At 48.0% G+C, this 20626-nt stretch overlaps 1 protein-coding gene across 3 annotated transcripts; it reads left to right on the top strand.

Moving 5' to 3' along the window:
* Positions 1–430: 430 nt before the first annotated feature.
* LOC109778970 (putative glucose-6-phosphate 1-epimerase) lies at positions 431–18957 on the top strand. 3 transcript variants are annotated; one of them, XR_012188908.1, is made up of 10 exons: positions 431–500; positions 548–698; positions 10227–10301; positions 10695–10748; positions 10830–10990; positions 11100–11240; positions 17257–17359; positions 17795–17894; positions 17989–18351; positions 18696–18957. XR_012188908.1 is itself a non-coding variant. In XM_073503347.1 (10 exons), the coding sequence occupies exons 2-9, from the start codon at positions 573–575 to the stop codon at positions 18198–18200; spliced, it is 972 nt and encodes a 323-aa protein (XP_073359448.1). In that variant the 5' UTR covers positions 431–500; positions 548–572; the 3' UTR covers positions 18201–18225; positions 18696–18957. The 3 variants fall into 3 exon arrangements, 2 of the variants coding, with proteins under 2 accessions (XP_073359448.1, XP_073359449.1); XM_073503347.1 differs by having other exon boundaries at positions 17989–18225; XM_073503348.1 differs by lacking the exons at positions 431–500; positions 548–698 and adding an exon at positions 746–861 and having other exon boundaries at positions 17989–18225.
* The last annotated feature ends 1669 nt before the right edge of the window (positions 18958–20626 follow it).

A 20626-nucleotide genomic window follows, 5' to 3' on the forward strand; every position in this document is an offset into this window, starting at 1 on the left:
CCGGCCCGAGAAGAAGATCCGACGGCCAAAAATCCATGACAAATAAACCCCCAAAACTGGTGTGTCCGTGACGAACGTCAATCTCCCGGCACGAATCAAGAATTGAGACAGAGAGCGAACCAACTTGTGGTTGGATGGTTAGAGAGACTGTGGTATCCCAGCCCACCAGGATTCAAATCCTGGTGCTCACATTTATTCCCGAATTTATTTTAGGATTTCCGGCGATGCACATTTAGTGGGAGGAGACGTTTCTGTCGACGACGAGGTGCCTACAGTGACTTCGTAAATTTCAAGATGACATGCCGGCTTAGTCTTTCGGAGGTAAGGTGTGTTTGTGTGCGTTGGGTGAGTGTATGCGCGTGTATATGATCGTTTGCGTGTGAACTGTGTTAAAAAAATTAAAAATTGAGACAGAGATACGCCTCGCTTTCGTCCACAGAATAAACCGCCAAACTGTGTGTCCGCGGGTGAGCGCGCAGGCTAGGGTTAGGGTTCCTAGACGCCGTCGCTTGGGCGCGTAACGCGATGGCCGCAGCCACACCCCACTCGCCGTCGCTTGGGCGCGTAACGCGATGGCCGCAGCCACACCCCACTCGCCGCCGCCGCCGCAGCTTTCATCGCCCTTCCTGGAGTATATTAGGGCCCCCGGCGGCCTCGACAAGGTCGTGCTCCGTGGCAGGCGCAGCTGCTCCGTGGAGGTACCTGATTAGAACCCTTCGCCATGCCTCTCCTCCGGTGTGGCGCGACGCATGTTAGGTTTGGGTTGGTTCGCTGTCGCGCGATTCGTCTGGATTTTGTGCCATTTATGCAGATCCGATGGGTATTCGACTGATCCGCATGCGTATTGTGTGAATTTGCGAGGTTTGTGCTGCTCAGTTATGCGATTTCGTTTGATTATATCCCCGTTTCGGTTGATAATTAGTGGTACATTGCATGATTCTGGTGTTGCCCAACTTGGAATCTGTTAGTTGGCTCCTTATGGATCCCCTTTGCCCCGCCCGCTCCCACGAGCGGCAGGGCGACACCCTAGCCGCCGCCGCCCGCGGTCCTTGCGTGGGCGGTGGCGGGCCCCTCTTTCCTCTGTGTGTGTGTGTGTGTGGGGGGGGGGGGGGGGTTGCGAGGCGCACGGCGGTGTCGGTGGCGCGGGTGGGCGTCCTCGCTGTGGTGGCTGCGTGAGTGCTCGTGCCGGGGTGGTGTGGCGTTTGCGCGACAGATCTGGTGACGGCGTCAATCTGCGAAGGGGCGCGGGGGTGGCGGGCGTGGTCGTTGCTGGGGCCGCCGGAGGGGTGGTGCTGGTGCTGGTCACGCCTTGGGGTGTGTGGTCTTGGCGGTGGCGCGCTCCGTCCGGATCTGACGCAGGGTGTCCCGCGGGCGGTGCTGGTTAGGCCAGCTGCTCGGCATGGCTGCTGCTCCGGCTGTGGGCGGCGGCGGCGAGGTGGCTCTGTCCTCTGGGCGTGGAGGCTTCCATTCGCCGAGCCGGCATCACGGCAACTCGGCGGGTCGGCTGCAGCGGTGGCTGGCTTTCCGGCGTTGGCTCGTTTGTAGGCGGCTCGTTTCGACCTTCGATCCCTCTCCTTGTCGTCCAGGCGCTACTTTCGTTGAAGGGTTGGTCCTTTCTCAACTGCGGTCCATTGCTTGTCTGCGCTCGGTGCAGAGGATCGAGCCTGTCTCGCGCCCGGCAGAAGGACCGAGCTCGTCTCGCGCACGGTGCCGCAGGACTGGTCGATGGAGGCCAGATTTAGCCGGCCTATTGGGTCTCGGTGCTGGGGCCTCCCAGGGGCGCGAAAAGCGGGTCCTTTCCGCTTGTATCCTTGGTTGGGGTAGCGGCGGGGCTCGGGTGAGGTGGTGTCAAGGTCTTGGATGCCGGGGCGGCGACCCTGGTGGTGGGAGCGTAGTGCTCATGGGCAGAGCCCGTGGCTCGGTGCTGCCCGGTGGCCATGGTCGTGTGGGCGGCGTGGTCGCCGGGGTGTGGCATTCGGTGGCGGTGAGTGTTGGCCGGGGTGAAAACCTGTTCTATCCTCGGACGGACCGGCGGCGGCGTAGCTTGCTCCCTTATTGAAGGCGTCGTCGCGACCCTCATGGCCCGTCGTGTTGCTCCAGGGGAAACTCTGATCCTTGGGTCGGACGGTGGCGGCACTCCGGTGTTGTAACCTTCCTGAAGGCGCTGCCTTGGAGCCCACGGTTCGTCATATGCGGCTTCATCTCTTTGTGATGGCGTCTCCACGGTTGAGGACCCCGGTGGCTCCTGTAGTGTTTGGGGTGGTGTTGCTGTGCTCAGCGCCTATGTATCCTGCCTTGGGTGTGTGCATGTATTATGGTGGCATGCGTATGTATCAGGTTATGGATGATCGTTGCTTTATATACAAAGCGGGGCGAAAGCCTTTTTTTGTAATCTGTTAGTTTCGTTCTAGAAAGTGTAGTTTAGCATGGGGAGATGCTTAATAAGGTCGTGATAAGAACAGTGTGCTTCTGCAATTTAGAAAGGGCACCACTAGGCGCCGGCAAGCCGGCCCAACCTTCCAGCTGGTCGGCTGCTAGCCGACCGATCTAAAAGCCGCAAACCATCAGATTTTGTCCTTTTTCCCTTTCTTTCGGTCCTTTTGCCTTGCATGCGCAGAAAAAAAACACAACAAACGCCATTGAACCTTGCCCGCGCGACCTCGAAGCTCCGTTGGCTCCTCACCGTTCGCCGCTTGCCACTCGCCGTTGCTGTCGGGGTTGCCGCTCGTCAGTTGCAACAAAAAATAGCAACGCGAGTTTGAAAAGCAAAACACATGGTTCCAGCAAATAATCGATATGGTTCCAACAAACAATAATGTGTTTCCAGCAAAAATGATGTGTTTCCAGCAAAACACATTGATTTGGTTCCCGCAAAAGACATACATGGTTTCAACAAAAAACTCAGTTCCAGCAAAATCGAAGAAGGGGTTTCCAGCAAAAAAATCAATGCAGCAAAAGAAGTCATGGCGTCGCCGTCGTAGCCGCCCCAACACCATCCTCACCGATTGCAGCAGGTCAAAAAGCTGGTTCCAGCAAAAATCCCGTGCAGCAAAAGACATGGCACCCCCGCCATCATGGCCACCCAGCACTATCCTCTCCTGTTGCAGCAAATCGAGAAACTGATTCCAGCAAAAATCGAAAGTGTCTCCAGCAAAAATCGAAGAAGGCAGAAACTTACCGCAGCCCACCACCGTTGCCGCCCACCATCATCCTCGCCGGTTGAAGCAAATCCCCTCCCCAGTTGAAGCAAATCTCCACGCCGGTTCCAGTAGCACATCTCACCGGTCGCAACGCGTTACCTCGGACATCGCCGCCGGTCCGAGGATGCAACAGTCTTTGCCGCAGGCTGGCAGCTCCACCGCCGGTCCGAGGATGCAACAGTCTTTGCTGCAGGCTGGCAGCTCCACGGCCTCGCATCCATGGGCACGGCTCACCGCGGTAGCAGGCGCAACTCGGCGCGGTGGCATTTGGTGGAGCAGCCATGGCAGGGATATAAGAAACAGAAGGTGGTGGTGGCCACGGCCGGCCGGCATCGTGTCGCCGGTGGCAGAGGATCTTGTCGGCGGCGCGCGAGATTAGGTGGAGCTGAGCTGTAGAGCAGAGGAGATCTGAGCGTAATGAGATGAGATTAAGTGGATGTGGTCGTTTGAGCCTCTAAGAAGATAAGGTGAAGGGAGGGCGGTGGACAGGCCCCACTTGAGATGTGTACGCGTGACGCCTGTGCGCGACTGGCGCAACTTTCAGCCGGTCCGCCGGGTACAAGCGTTTACCATTTAGAAATGCTGCAATCAACTCTTCAGATTATATAAATGTTGTACATAAGGATTTGTGAAGTGATAATTCCCAGTTTGCGAGCTTGCAGAGATAAGAACTTTGCAGCAGTGCTATAATTCAACGGATAAGAATAAACAACTAATTTCTTCTAGTACGAGTGATGTATGCTGGTTTTGTGCTCCATTGTACATGTAGAGTTAAGACAAAAAATTAATGATAAAGAGGTCAGAATAGAGAATACCTAAAAAGCACGGACACGGGGACGGAAAGACGGGGATACGCATACGGGGATACGGGATACGGCATTTTTCAAAAACAGCCATTCGGGGATACGGCGAGTATATATAAAATAAAATAAAAATATGCCAATATACAATTAAGACTGAAATTTAATGAGAAAGAGATCATAATAGAGGATAGTGCCCCATTTGGTGTCTCTTTTATCAAGTGATGATTGATTGATCCTCATCCCCCCATGTCATGTTGTCATTGCAAGCTGCATCTATCTTGCAAAACACATCAAACACAGACAGTACAGAAGATTAGAAGACAAGACATAATTGGAAGACAATGCAAGCATGAGCAGCAGCACCACCAGCATAAGCGGCAGCACAAGCAAGCAGCAAGCCAGCAAGCAACATCCAGCAGCACAAGCAAATCTGAAGGATAAAAGAGGAAGAGGGATAAAAGAGGAAGAGGTTGAGGAAGGAGGAGAGGGGAGAGGCTGCTGGGTTACCTGCGAGGCTGGGGGTAGCACCAGTGGTCGTCGGTCGAATCTAGGCGCCGCCGGCGGCGGCGACGATGAGTCAAGGCGGCGGCTTTGATCCAGGAGGCTGGCGGCGCGGGGAGGCTGGGAGGGAGCACCTCGTCCTTGAGACGAGAGCGTGCGGGACTTCCTGCAATAGGTTAGGTATACTGGGTTGGGCCAAGGCTGTTTTGGGCCAGGCCGTGTCCCAAACGTATCCTGCACGTGTCCCAGCATATCCCTGCGTTTTGTTCTTTTTTCAAAATCGAAATTCGGGGGATACTGCAAAGTTCGCGTATCCCCGTATCTTGCCGTATCAGAACGGCAGTTCGGCACTTCCAGCCGTGTCCATGCTTTGTAGGAGAATACCGCCCCATTTGGTGTCTCTTTTATCAAGTTCTTGATTGATCCTCATCCCCCCATGTCATTGCAATTAGCATCTTGCAAAACACATCAAACAGTAAAGAAGACATTAATCAAAAGAGAATACGAAAACATGAAAACAGTAAAGAAGTTTGCTTACCCAATTTGCAATGCTATTTGTCTCCCAATTTTAGTCTGGCTTAGCAATTTCAATTCTCAAACTCCCAACATGACACAATATTACAAATACAAACCATGACAAATTGACAACATGACATAGCCCACTAAGATCATGATAAATAGGAGCTAACAACACTCAGATGGCCACATAGTCAAACAGTTCAAATGGCAAATAGGCAGTTCAGAAGTACATTACATAACATCTAGAAACATAAATTAAATAGGCTGATGGTCTCATGGCTGAAGCCTAAAGGAGTGAATGACTGAAGGTCAAGACTCAAGTGAGAGAATCAATTATTTCCTCTTCCAATTCTAGTTCATCAAGTGAAAGATCTGCACCTTCAAGCATGCCAACATAAATTAAATAAGCTGATGGTCTCATGGCTGAAGCCTAAAGGAGTGAATGAATGAAGGTCAAGACTCAAGTGAGAGAATCAATTATTTCCTCTTCCAATTGTAGTTCATCAAGTGAAAGATCTGCACCTTCAAGCATGCCAACACGAGCAAAAGTCACAAGTCCATCTCCCCCAATGTCCCACATTCGACTTGGCCCAGTTTGATATTTTCGAGAATTCCTTGAAAGCAGGCGGTGACACCAAATCATTACCTCGGGCAGGAGCTAGCTTGTTTCTTGCAGCGCTATGGATGAAACCATCCGTGGTCCAATTCCTCTCACAACAAGAGGAAGACGCAGGCTGCTCAAGTACTTTACAACAACAACAATAAAGCCTTTAGTCCCAAATAAGTCGGGGTAGGGTAGAGGTGAAATGATAAGTTCTCGCGACCAACTCATGGTTCTGGCACATGGATAGCAAGCTTCCACGCACTCCTGTCTATGGCTAGTTCTTTGGTGATACTCCAGTACTTCAGATCTCTCTTTACGGACTCCTCCCATGTCAAGTTAGGTCTACCCTGACCTCTCTTGACATTATTAGCACGTTTTAACCGTTCGCTATGCACTACAGCTTCTGGAGGCATGCGCTGAATATTCTCAAACCATCTCAGACGATGTTGGACAAAGGTTCTCTTCAATCAGTGCTACCCCAACTCTATCTTGTATATCATCATTCCGGACTCAGTCCTTTGTTGTGTGGCAACACATCCATCTCAACATGCGCATCTCCGCCACACCTAACTGTTGAACATGTTGCCTCTTAGTTGCCCAACACTCGGCGCCATACAACATTGCGGGTCGAATCGCTGTCCTATAGAACTTGTCTTTTAGCTTTTGTGGCAATCTCTTGTCACAGAGAATGCTAGAAGCTTGGTGCCACTTCATCCAATCGACTTTGATTCGATGGTTCACATCTTCATCGATATCCCTGTCCTTCTGCAACATTGACCCAAAAAATCGAAAGGTGTCCTTCTCAGGCACCACCTGCCCATTAAGGCTAATCTCCTTGTACCCAGTAGTACTGAAATCACACACTCATGTACTCGGTTTAGTTCTTCAAAGTCTAAAACCTTTTGATTCCAAGGCTTGTCTCCATAACTTCCTATTGACCCCCATTCGACTATCATCGACTAGCACCACATCATCCACAAAGAGCATACACCATGGGATATCTCCTTGTATATCCCTTGTGACCTCGTCCATCACCAGAACAATAAAAAAAGAGCTCAAAGTTGACCCCTGGTGCAGTCCTATTTTAATTGGGAAGTCATAAGTGTCGCCATCACTTGTTTGAACAATTGTCACAACATTGTCGTACATCTCCTTGATGAGTGTAATGTACTTTGCTGGGACTTTGTGTTTCTCTAAGGCCCACCACATGACATTCTGCGGTATTTTATCATAGGCCTTCTCCAAGTCAATCAACACCATATGCAGGTCCTTCTTTTGCTCCTTGTATCTCTCCATAAGTTGTACCAAGAAAATGGCTTCCATGCTCGACCTCCCAGGCATGAAACCAAACTGATTTTTGGTCACACTTGTCATTCTTCTTAAGCGGTGCTCAATGACTCTCTCCCATAGCTTTGTTGTATGGCTCATCAACTTAACTCCACGGTAATTAGTACAACTCTAAACATCCCCCTTGTTCTTGAAGATTGGTACTAATATACTCCGTCTCAATTCTTCCGGCATCTTATTTGCCTGAAAAATGAGGCTGGGAAGCTTGGTTAGCCATACTATCGCTATGTCCCCGAGGCCTCTCCACATCTCAATGGGGGATACAATCAGGGCCCATTGTCTTGCCTCCTTTCGTCCTTTTTAAAGCCTCCTTGACCTCGGACTCCTGAATTTGCCGCTCAAAATGCCTGCTGGTGTCATCAAAGGAGTCGTCAATTCAATGGTAGAGTTCTCATTCTCCCCATTGAATAACTTGTCGAAATACTCCCGTCGTTTATGCTTAATCTCCTTGTCCTTCACCAGGAGCTGGTCTGCTCTATCCTTGATGCATTTGACTTGGTCTAACATCCCTTGTCTTCCTCTCTTGGATCTTGGCCATCTTATAGATGTCCCTTTCGCCTTCCGTTGTGTCTAACCACCGGTAGAGGTCCTCATACGCCCGACCCCTTGCTTCACTCATAGCTTGCTTTGCGGCCTTCTTTGCCATCCTGTACTTCTCTATGTTGTCTGCACCCCTATCCAGGTAAAAGCGTATGAAACAATCTTCTCCTTAATAGCCTTTTGGACATCATTCCACCACAAGGTATCTTTAGCTTCGCTCTACGAATGCAAGTCACCATCTTCATGCACATATTGTTCGCATCACCTCCTTCCTCCCAAGGGCCCTCCTTAATGACCCTCTCCTTGAACGCCTGAGCTACCTCCTCCTTGAGCTTCCACCACTTGCGACTTTTGGCATGCTTATCCCGCTAGACACGAATTCGAAAGCGGAAGTCAGCAAGCACAATCTTATGCTGAGGGATAACACTCTCTCGAGGTATCACCTTACAGCCAAGGCACGCACGCCTGTCTTCTTCTCGAGAGGATGAAATCAATCTGGCTATTGTGTTGACCAATACTAGAAGTTACTAGATTTGATTCTCTCTTTTTAAAAAGGGTGTTAGCTACGGTCATTCGTAGGCTAAAGCAAAGTTAGGACATTTTCTCCTCCTTTATTCCTGATACCATAGCCAAAGCCCCCATTCACCCCTTCAAAACCTGTGTTAGATGTACCCACATGGCCATTGAGGTCTCCTCTTATGAAGAGCTTCTCGCCAATCGGTACACTCCTAACCATGTCCTCCAGGCCTTCCTAGAACTTCCTCTTGGTGTTCTCGTTGTGGCCTACTTTTGGGGCATATGCGCTGATAACATTGAGAACAGGTCCCAACTACCAGCTTGACCAGTATAATCCGGTCCCCACGTCTCTTGACGTCTACCACTCCATACTTGAGGCTCTTGTTGACTAAGATGCCTACTCTATTTCTGTTTGCAGCTGTCCTCGTGTACCATAGCTTGAAGCCGGTATCCTCCACCTCCTTCGCCATCTGCCCCCTCCATTTGGTTTCTTGGAAGCAAAGGATATCAACATCTCTCCTCACCATTGTATCAATTAGCTCCCGAAGCTTACCTGTCAGCGACCCTATGTTCCAGCTACCTAAGTGGATCCTCCTAGGCTCGGTTAGCTTCCTTACCTTAGCACTCATCGAGTCAAATGCGAAGACCCTTGCTCATTTTCCACCACGCCGGGGTTCCGATGTGGCGCGTCGCTGAGAGGGTTACGCCCCAACGAAAATCTTTTGGGTTTCATCTCCATATGAGTGGCTGAGTTTTGACGTTGGTTCGCCAAGCCTATCACAACCCTCCTCCTTTACCCGGGCTTGGGACCGGCTATGTTGAGACAACATAGGCAGAGTTGGTTGCTCAAGTACTTTCAATGCTAATTTTTTTAACAGTCTTGTGTTTACTCCATGAGTGCCCCATCATTGCTTAGGTTCAAAATCAGCTCTATCTTCAACAGAATCTGGATTTTCAAAGGCATTCATGAAAAGAGCAAAATCAGCAAATTCTTGATAGTTTCGAGGTCATCTTGTTCTGGATAAAACTTTCCGGAGCATTTGTTTCCCATTTCTATAACTTCATGGTCGTCATTGGGGCTGATAAAAATCAGCAAGCATGTTCAAGTCTGAGCATTGTAGGTGAAAAACATTCTAGCAATACGAGCATCAGCTTGTTGTCGGATCTCAGCACTAAAACTCTCTCCAATAGCTGTTTGCTTTCATTTTCTTGTTGGAGCAGAACCAGCAAAGTGAGGTAGAGGAATTGTATGCCTAGTTGCACCATGTTCAATGAGTTGTTGGGCTGCTCTGTCTTCCTTGCAAAGTTGCTCAAAGGCAGGGTGTGGAATTTTGTCACAGGTTGCTACATCTTTGTTATTTGAAGAAGATGAGGCCTCACTCCAAGCAGCCAAGCAGCAAAGCATCCAGGCATTCATCATTCAAGATTCAACAGCAGCACAAGTATTCGACTATTCGAATGAGCAGCAGCAGGCCAGCAGCACAAGCATTCAAAGAGCAGCACAACATGGGTAGCAAACAGCAGCAGCACAAGCATTCAAAGAGCAGCAAGCAGCATCCAATAGCTTAATGGAAGAAATCAGAATAAAAGAGATGAGAAACTGCGGAGAGTCTGCTGGGTTTGGGGACTTCGCGATTGGGGTTACCTGCGAGGAGAGGCTAATGCTGCTGGGGGTAGCGGCCGCCGGTCGAGTCCAGGCGTTGCCGGCGGTGGCGGCGGCTTCGGTCCAGGAGGCGGCGGCATGTTCACTGCTGCCTAGGAGGCTGGGAGCATCTCGTTCTTATGTGGAGAGCGTGCGTGCGACCCTGCAAGATCGGGTGTATTGGACCGAGGCTGTTTTTGGGCCAGGCCGTGTCCCAAATGTGTCACTTACGTATCCCGCTGTATCCCTGCTTTTTTCTTTCTATTTTTGAAATCAAAAATCAGGGGATACTGCTGGATTCACATATCCCGCCGTGCCCCCGTATCCTGCCGTATCAGGACAGCAAACTGGCATTTTCTGGTGTGTCCGTGCTTTTTTGATGCTAACTAGGAGAGCCTCTAGTCCTCTCCCTTCCTCTTCATTTCTTCGTCCTCACCCCATTTGTTTTTGGAAGTAATATCATGTTGTCTTCCATGCGTTGGACTTTCAGTTTGTTATATTGTGAAACCGCATGATGTAATGATGAGTATCACTAAAGTATTCTGTATTCGCAGATCCGTCTTTTTGGAGGTCAAGTAACTTCATGGAAGAATGACCATGGCGAGGAGTTGCTTTTTGTCAGCAGCAAGGTAGATAATCCTGTCTTTGGCCATGTGTATCATGGGTCAATCGTTGTATGGGTACATGGGTGCATGTTTTAGATGAGAACATGCTCAGTTTGTTTGGAGGTCGTCCTTGCTCCTCTGAATTATTTTGTTGAACATTCTTGCTATGTCCCTATCACTGCCTGATGCAGTATGATTCTAATTTTTGCATAATAGATCCGCCTCATCTCTGCATTTTTAACTTTTTTCATGATTGCTTCTGATTTTACCATTGGGTTTCAATCAGATAATTCTAGTTCTTTATAGCTCAAGTGCTAATCGTGATATATATTGCACTGCAATGCTTGTCATATGTGTACTTATACATCCAGGCCAGGTTAATGCCTCAGTTTCTGAAAGTAAAATTTTCTTTTGCAGGCCATCAAGCCTCCAAAACCGTTTCGTGGTGGGATACCTATTTGCTTTCCCCAGGTATGCAACCTTCATCCATGATGACCTGGTCATGTTAAAATTATTTTCTGCCTATCACTGAGAACTACCATGTTGATGCAGTTTGGAACTCAGGGAAATCTTGAGCAACATGGATTTGCAAGAAATCGGCTTTGGGCTATTGATGATAATCCACCCCCTTTACCAGTAAATCCTGCAATTAAAGCTTTTGTTGATCTTATTCTGAAGCCTAGTGAAGATGATTTAAAGATGTGGCCACACAGGTTTTTGTTAGATGCTTAAACCATGAATAGGCACAATTATCTCTTTTATGCATGTGATGATGTATACATACATTTCTGACTCTGCTCTTGGCTTATTCAACATTAACAGTTTCGAGTTTCGCTTGAGAATTGCTCTTGGTGCTGGTGGAGATTTGAGTCTCACGTCTCGAATCAGGAATACCAACACTGATGGAAGACCTTTTTCTTATACATTTGCATTTCACACATACTTCTCTGTTTCTGACATAAGGTAAGGTCGCTTATGTTTTTTCGCTTTGTTGTCTGCATTATTTTTTTAATCGACTGCTCCATTTTTTGACATCTTGTTGGAAATTCAGAATTTGGTTTTGTACAATTGTGCACTGCTTTAATAGTCATGCGCATGTATGCAACTATATTCACTCGCTCAGTCTTGGTTTATGCCGTATAAATTTGGGATGTAGTATAGTACTAGTCCCTTCATCCGGGTTTATTGGGCCAGCTAGCAAGCTAGCTCTGTGTGCGCTTGAAAGGCTCCTGACATGCGTGTTCTCTCTTTCCTCGGTTCCCCTTTGCTGGATGTGTGCTCAGTGTTCTCTCTTTCCTCGGTTCCCCTTTGCTGGATGTGTGCTCAGCTGTAAGATGCTTGTCGGTAAAATTGCCAAGTAAGCATCTTTGATGATGTGTCAAGTAATGAATGAAGAGAGAGTGTGAGGTTGAATGAAAATGAACCAACACCGTGTGCACAAACTACAAGGTAAAGAAAGAGAGCAAGCTTCCATATTCGCTCACCTCCTATTGGTCAACCTTACATACTCCCTTCGTCTTTGAATACAAGGCCACTTCATATTTTTGTTCTAACTTTGTCCATTAATTTTACCAATAAAATGAGAGTTATATGCCACAAAAAGTATGCCGTTGGCTGCACATCTTAGTGAACTTTCTGATGATGCGTATAGATTTTTTGAGAAGTCAAACTTTACAAACTTTAACGTGGAGAAAAACTTACACATCTGGGATACCAAATACATGGCATTAGATACATCACAAGACGTATTTTCATATTGTATATATTTAGTATTCTAGATGCAAATAATTTTCTCTATAAACTTGGTCAAAGTTTGTAAAGTTTGACTTACCAGAATATCTATATTCACTACATTATGGAATGGAGGGAGTATTTTTTATGACATATAACTCATATTTTGTTGACCAAAATTATGAGTCAAAAGTTTGACACAAAAAACGAAGTGGCCTTGTTCTCAAAGACGAAGGGAGTACAACCATTGGAGTACGTGTATGATGCATTGTTGGTTGATGACATGGATATATTGACCAACAAACTAACCAACAAGTTATTGGAGATGCTCTTAAAAAACAACAACAACAACAAAGCCTTTACAACGTGTTTGTTTGGAGGGAGTTGCCGATGGGGAATGGGAGTTTAAGGTCTATGGGAGTTAAATTCCCTTGATTGGCTCAGGTACATGGGAGTTAGAATGGGAAGAGGAAGGGGAATTAAGAGGTCCAACTCCCTTGAATCTCTTCCCTGGGAGGACCAGGTAATTAAGCGTGGGAGTGGGAATTGACGTAAAAAGAAAAAACTGTTCGCTCACGTCTTGTTGTTTAACGGCTGATGAAGCGCTCATTTTTCTTATCCAAACTCCTGTGTCGTCAACAATTCACAGTCCTGTAACTTCCTATAGAATTCCCACCGATAATTACTACCACACACCAAACATGGGAATGGGACTAATAATCTACTTCCCAAGTCTAATTTCTTCAGAAACTCCCCCTCGTAAACTCCCATGCCCAATCCCTCAAGCTGCCAAACACGCTGTTAGTCCCAAACAAGTTGGGGTAGGCTAAAGGTGAAACCCATAAGATCTCGTGACCAACTCATGGCTCTGGCACATGGATAGCAAGCTTCCACGCACCCTGTCCATAGCTAGTTCTTTGGTGATACTCCAATCCTTCAGGTCTCTCTTAACGGACTCCTATGTCAAATTCGGTCTACCTCGACCTCTCTTGGCATTCGCCGCACGCTTTAACCATCCGCTATGCACTGGAGCTTCTGGAGGCCTGCACTGAATATGGCCAAACCATCTCAGACGATGTTGGACAAGCTTCTCTTCAATTGATGCTACCCCAACTCTATCTCGTATATCATCATTCCGGACTCGATCCTTCCTCGTGTGGCCACACATCCATCTCAACATACGCATCTCCGCCACACCTAATTGTTGAACATGTCGCCTTTTGGGCGGCCAACACTCAGTGCCATACAACATTGCGGGTCGAACCGCTGTCCTGTAGAACTTGCCTTTTAGCTTTTGTGGCGCACTCTTGTCACAGAGAATGCCAGAAACTTGACGCCACTTCATCCATCCGGCTTTGATTCGATGGTTCACATCTTCATCAATACCTCCATCCTCCTACAGCATTGACCCCAAATATCGAAAGGTGTCCTTCTGAGGCACCACCTGCCCATCAAGGCTAACCTCCTCACACCTAGTAGTACTGAAACCGCACATCATGTACTCCGTTTTAGTTCTACTAAGCCTAAACCCTTTCGATTCCAAGGTTTGTCTCCATAAAACTTCCTATTTACCCCCATCTGACTATCGTCAACTAGCACCACATCATCCGCAAAGAGCATACACCATGGGATATCTCCTTGTATATCCCTTGCGACCTCATCCATCACCAAGGCAAAAAGATAATGGCTCAAAGCTGACCCTGATGCAGTCCTATCTTAATCGGGAAGTCATCAGTGTTGACATCACTTGTTCGAACACTTGTCACAACATTATCATACATGTCCTTGATGAGGGTAATGTACTTTGCTGGGACTTTGTGTTTCTCCAAGGCCCACCACATGACATTCCGCGGTATCTATGCCTTCTCCAAGTCAATGAACACCATATGCAAGTCCATCTTTTGCTGCCTGTATCTCTCCATAAGTTGTCACACCAAGAAAATGGCTTCCATGGTCGACCTCCCAGGCATGAAACCAAACCGATTTTTGGTCTTGTCATTCTTCTTATGCGGTGCTCAATGACTCTCTCCCATAGCTTCATTGTATGGCTCATCAGCTTAATTCCACGGTAATTAGTACAACTCTGAACATCCCCCTTGTTCTTGAAGATCGGTACTGATATACTCCGTCTCCATTCTGCTGGTATCTTGTTTGCCCAAAAAATGAGGTTGAAAAGCTTGGTTAGCCATACTATCGCTGTCCTTGAGGCCTTTCCACACCTCAATGGGGATACAATCAGGGCCCATCGCCTTGCCTCCTTTCATCCTTTTTAAAGCCTCCTTGACCTCAGACTCCTGGATTTGCCGCACAAAACGCATGCTGGTCTCATCAAAGGAGTCGTCCAGTTCAATGGTAGAACTCTCATTCTCCCCATTGAACAACGTGTCGAAGTACTCCCGCCATCTATGCTTGATCTCCTCGTCCTTCACCGGGAGTTAGTCTGCTCCATCCTTGATGCATTTGACTTGGCCAATATCCCTCGTCTTCCTCTCTCGGTTCTTGGCCATCTTATAGATGTCCCTTTCGCCTTCCTTCGTGCCTAACCGTTGGTAGAGGTCCTCATACGCCCGACCCCTTGCTTCACTGAGAGCTCGCTTTTCGGCCTTCTTCGCCATCTTGTACTTCACTATGTTGTCTGCACTACTATCCAGGTATTGGAGATGCTCTTAGAGCAAGTAAAATAAGGTAGCGCTAGTGGTGTGCGTCGGCTGTGCATGGCGCGCCCAAGTGGCGTCGCGACCTGCGATGGATGCAGGCGGTTGCTCAAGCGGCTGCCGTGGCGGATCCCCCACTCGGATTTGATGCCCCTGAGGTTGGCTGCCCAACGGCGGCTTGGTCGTGGCTGTGGAGCTCAGCGGTGCCTGTTGGCCTCGACCGCTATGCGAGGTGCCGGGGATGCCGTTGAAGTGTCAACTCAAGACATTAGGGATCAAGGATACCCTGTATTTTTGTGTTCGACTAGGGCCTAGAATGCTCTGTTTCCTTCAGAAAAGATCACAAAAGACACGAAGGATTTTTATACAGGTTCAGGCCGCCATTGATAGTGTACAATCCTACCTCTTGTTCATTGATATGAAAATGAGAGGGATTACAAGTGTTGTTGTGTTAAAAAAGGGGTGCTAACTTGAGTGCATGAGCACTCCTATCTCAATTTCTCTAAACGAGATGAACTACCTCCTCGTGTTGTGTGGGATGAGTGAAGTAGTACTAGCTGGTGTATGTATTCTTGCTTGTCTTGAAATGGCCACGGTACTCCCCTTATTTAGGCCTGGGGGCACCACAAATAGCCGGTGGATTACGTGTGAACGGATACAAGTAGAAGTAGGCGCCTGCGCATGTGCAATTTGTCTTTGGTCTTCATAGTTGATAAGCTGACACCGCAGCATGTCAAACACTCGAGTGCTCCTGGTAGATGGTTGGTTCGTGCTTGTCATCGTCCTGCATGATATGACACGAGGCACCGGTTCACTTGGTCAAAAGGTTGTTTGCTCTGTTTCCCTCACCTGACCGATAAGGCTTGCACCTTATCGACCAGTGGTTCCAGCCCGGCCTGTACACCGTGACAATGGCCTGTACACCGTGACAATGGCGGTAGACCCGCGGTAGGCTACACCAAGTATCCTGCATAGGCATTAAATGCCTGGTCGGTGGCGAGGTTCTGTGTCCGCGGTGGGTGTTGTCTGCATGCATGACACGTACACCGAGTGGCCAGTGTTTGGGGTTCCGAGCACCAACCTTGTGACCTCATGGTTGACGTTTTTAGAGCTTCCGCCTTGATTAAATGTGGAATTTATCGGCCGGTAAATTAACTCAAGGATCTGTGTGCCTCTCGTGTGGCTTCTCTCTCTCGGTAAAAAATGTGTTGCTCCCTCTTCCGTATTGCCAGTCCATGGATTTTTTGATGGGGCCCGCGTATGCTTGGGGTACCTCGGTTTTTGTTACGTCGATAGACGTGCCGCTTCAGCGTCTTCCCCCGGCTGGTGGCCTCTGGCTTGGAGCGGCCGGATCTTGAGCTTTGGCTGCCGGAGGCCTGGAAGGATGTTGTGACTGTCTTGGAAGCGGTATGTGGTGACTCTCCGTCAGGCTGGTGGGCTGCGGTGGTGTTGGTCTGGGTAGGGTCTTTGGGATGCTCTTCGGCTTGCACTGCCGGTGGCGCTTTGGCAAGATTTTTGTGGTGTGGCATGTAGCATCTGCTTGCTCCAGTTCGGTGGTGGTGAGTTAGAGACGTCCCCAGCATAGGTGCTTGGCTCTCCTGGCGAAAGCCATGCTCAACTTCAGTCTGGGCTGGTGGCGAGGCATCTCTCTCAACTTCAAATTCTTGTCTTTCGGTGAAAGCTGTGTCTAATGGTGGCGCCTAGGGTGTCATTACTTTGTTGGAAGCATTGCCTTGGAGCCAAGTATTGTGTTGGGAGCATGGGGTTAGTGGTGATGTGGTTGATCTGGAGCTGGCAGCGATCTCATAAGTGTGGAGTCATTGGTGGTGCATCCGCGTTGGGCTGGTTGCTTGGTCGACGGTGGTGGGCAGTAGGAGCACCCTCCGCGTATAAGGGGAGTCGGGCGAGTTATGTCAGCCAACCTCTTGGGATCGGAGCGGCATATGTTTGCTCGGACATATCGTTCCTCTTGGGTATCATGGAGCATGGTTATTGTATAGCTGGCTGCTGGCTATATGTTGTTGCAGTGTCATCATACTTGCTCTAAGATATAGTGCATTGAGACTGCCCTTAGTGGCTGCATGCAATAATGGCACACACTAATCTAGCTGCATGCCATAACCACACGCAGCGGCTCGCGTACACGGGGTTCCGAAGGAGGCGTGCGAGAGGAACGAGGATATTAACTGTTTACACGACTAATACTCTTGGAAAATTTGGATTCTCTTAGGCGCCCTATGCACCTGGATGGAGGGAGTACTATGCACTATGAGGATAGTATCATAGACTCGCATCACAGTGTATGATACTCCCCACTACGAGCAGCATAACTATGTTCGGTGCATGCTTTTCCATATTAATACTAAATTGAAGAAAAGATAATACTGATATATTCTTGTGTGGTCATTCTAGTGATTGTGCTAATTAGAAATACTCCCTCCGTCCCACAATATAAGACGTTTTTACAAGCTTGCCGTCGAGTTACTGCAATTGCTGGAAGTGCCGAATTCTTTATTCTTTTGCCTTTGTTTCTCATTGATAATAATATTTGAGACTGCCACTGCAAGTATTCTCACTTGTTATAAACCCTGTAGTGAAGTACGTGTCGAAGGGCTGGAAACAATGGACTACCTTGACAACATGAAGGGAAAGGAGCGTTTCACAGAGCAAGGAGATGCTATTGTATTTGAATCAGAAGTAGGTGTATTACTTCATGTTAAATATCTACTACCTCCTTTTCGGTTTACAGGGCTTATATAAAAACTTTCGTTTTACCGTTTTATAAGTCTCATTTCTATTGCTTCCCATCACACGCTCAGATATCGAGGTGCATTAAATCACTGCATGTGAGGATTAGAAGAAAAATCACCCATGCATGTAGAAGTTGTTAGTTATTTATTGGTCATGCATGCATGCATTGCAATTAATGCATTGGTAAACATAATTATTTGAGGAAAACGAGCGCATTAATTGAGTACTTTTGCAAACTACGAAAATTACTCCACCACTCATCATCTATCTTGGTTGGTGAGATTTTTGAGTTGAGCCCTATAAACCGGAAAGGAGAGAGTAACTATCAATGTAAATACTTGATATCTCATGCTTCCTACCTGTAATTGATTTGTCATAAAGGTTGATAAGGTATATCTTGCTGCACCCTCGAAAGTTGCAATTATTGATCATGACATGAGAAGAACATTCGTCGTGACAAAAGAAGGACTTCCAGATGCTGGTAAGCTTGATTTAATGGAAAACCTGTTTATGTTGAATTTAATGAAATCTATTGCTGCAAATTACTTTCATCTTCATCATTACCTGTTCTCTAGTTGTTTGGAACCCTTGGGATAAGAAGGCAAAAGCTATGCAAGATTTTGGGGATTCAGAATACAAGCACATGCTTTGTGTGGAGCCTGCAGCCGTTGAGAAGCCAATTACCCTCAAGCCTGGTGAAGAGTGGAAAGGAAGGCTTGGGCTCTCCGCTGTTCCTTCCAGCTACTGTAGTGGGCAGTTAGATCCATTAAAGGTCCTTCATGGTTGAGTTCTCACTTCTTCCTCTTGTACAGGTGATGTTTTACTCTAGCTAAGCTGTGTTCTGGTTTCAATTGCATCACTTATTGGATTATGTTCTGGTACTTACATACCACTGCAACAAGAAGTCTCTTGGAGTATTATGGTTATGAATATACCTGGTATGTGATTAGCAGCTGACTAGAAGATGAACTGTCTTTTCTTTGTCGCTCTTCCATACACCACCTTTGACAGATGGTGATTCTCACATGCCCCCATCAACAAGTCTGCTTTAGGGTGAAAGGATTTTGAAATTGTAGGCTTTTGGTATTCGTTGGCAATTGTAAAACTTGCATTTTTTTAAACTTTGCATTATGGCCATCAGCCTGATGAATTTGTTCTCACGAAGTGTCAATTGCATACCTATGTGAGCAGCTAATTGCACAGTAACTATCATTTCTATGAACCTTGTGTCCTTGTGTACCTATGCTCTTGTTCTAACTCACGAAATATTTGGCCTCTGCAGAAGCACTTCATTGCCCTTTCCTATTTGATGCTGGGCTGACTCGGACATTGCCTTGACCTTTCTTCCTTTTCATCATCCTCTATCTTTTGCCCTTTTTGTATCTACAAGTGAGTAGTAGGGCTGTTCTAAAATAACAGACCACGTCAGTTGTTTTTAGCCCAGAGCAGGTCAACTCGTCCGTAATCAAGTCCATCAGTCTAAAGTAACGTTTCGTGTGGTTCAGTGGCCATACTGAGGAATGTTACCATGTGGTGCAGTTGTAGCATTTTGTGTTAATATGTACTCCCTCTGTTCGGAATTACTCGTTCAAAAAATGAATGTATCTAGATGTATTTTAGTTGTAGATACATCCATTTTTGTGACAAGTAATTCCGAACGGTGGGAGCAGTAGCATTTTCTTCCTGCAAAAAAATTTATGTAGCTATGTCATTTTTTTTTGAGAACCGCCCTCAAGGCATTTTATTCATTTTGGTGGACTAAGTCTGATTGTACAATGTCAAGCAGAAAATCAGGAATTACAGGAAAAATAATAGAACTAGTGTGGATCGCCAAAGACTCTTTGGCACAAGTATGGGCAGCAACGTTTGCATCACGACCAGTCCAATGAATCTCAAATCCCTGCAAGTTCGGAAGATAGGTGCGCTTCTCCCTGAAGATACTCCCTCCCACCGAGCGATCATGTTGGTGCCATGCATCATAGACTGCCTGGTAGTCAGTTTTCAGCACGACTCGGTATGGCCCTTGCTCATCGTTAGGTGCATTTTTTTTGAGAGCATACCAAAAGCGTACCATATTTTTATAGAAGATAGAGAATCAATGTTGTCGGGGGGATGGACCCCGGGTAGCCTCATCCACTCAATGACGTTTCAAGACATCGAGGCTAGCCAAAGCCCCTCATGCCGACTGGCCGCACGCCCGGCTTCCTGGGCTGGCTAGGACCACGTGGCCGGATTCCAGAAGACGGGGCACCCCCAGAAGACGGCTTGGGGAGCGGGTCGGCTTCCAGCAGCCGGCCCGTCCTTTCCCACGGAGTCTGCACTCACCCACTACGACAAGATGGAGCCTAGCTACGGCGCCACCTGCTCCCCCCCGAATCCTGGAGAAGCGTGGCTACAGTGCGCGCTGACCAAGTGGCCATCTACTTGCCTGACGCGGGACTGTAGGCATATGGTTCATGACGCAGCCCTCGTCAGCAAGGATGGGTCTACATCAAAAGGCAATCAGCGTTGCCCGCAAGCGGCGTGCCCTACCAGTCAGCCGGATTCTTGGCAGCCGGCGGGGCCCTCCAGAGGCGGGCCCCAGCAGCCGGCGGAGAACCCGGCGACCCTAGACACTGACGTTCGGGTCCTACACCCGGACATATTACCACTGTACCCCTGGGGGTCGGCCTATAAGACCCCCAGGCTTCACCCATGAAAAGGTTTCAGCCTTCATTCCACACACACTCACCATAGCTAGGAGAAGAGAGGTAGCTCTACCCTTCTTCCTCCTCTAGCAATACAGCTCCATGAGCAACCTTGTATACACTTGATCATAGTCATCATAGCAGGACTAGGGGTGTTCTCTCCGGAGAGCCCCGAACCTGGGTACATCTCGTGTGCTACCGAGCTCGTGCTCACTCTCGCTTCAGGAACCCGACGCCGTCTTCATGGCTCCACCGACGATAAGCCACCCCCTGGCATCTGACGTGAGAATACCACGACAAATGTACAAGCGAGGAATGAGCTAGATGCGTACATCCACACTCGGCCACCACCCATTACAACCCACACAAACTACTCTAAGCTTCTCTCTCACAAAATATAGTAAACCACCAACTCCAACACCGGCTTGTCTCCATTGTTCTACAACTCTGAAGATGTCGTCGGCCAACTCCAACAGGGTCCTCTGTTGGTGCGTCCTGTTAAACACGCACACGTTTCGTTACTTTC

Source organism: Aegilops tauschii, chromosome 7 (genome assembly GCF_002575655.3).
Source record: "Aegilops tauschii subsp. strangulata cultivar AL8/78 chromosome 7, Aet v6.0, whole genome shotgun sequence".
NCBI classification, from domain to species: Eukaryota; Viridiplantae; Streptophyta; class Magnoliopsida; order Poales; family Poaceae; genus Aegilops; species Aegilops tauschii.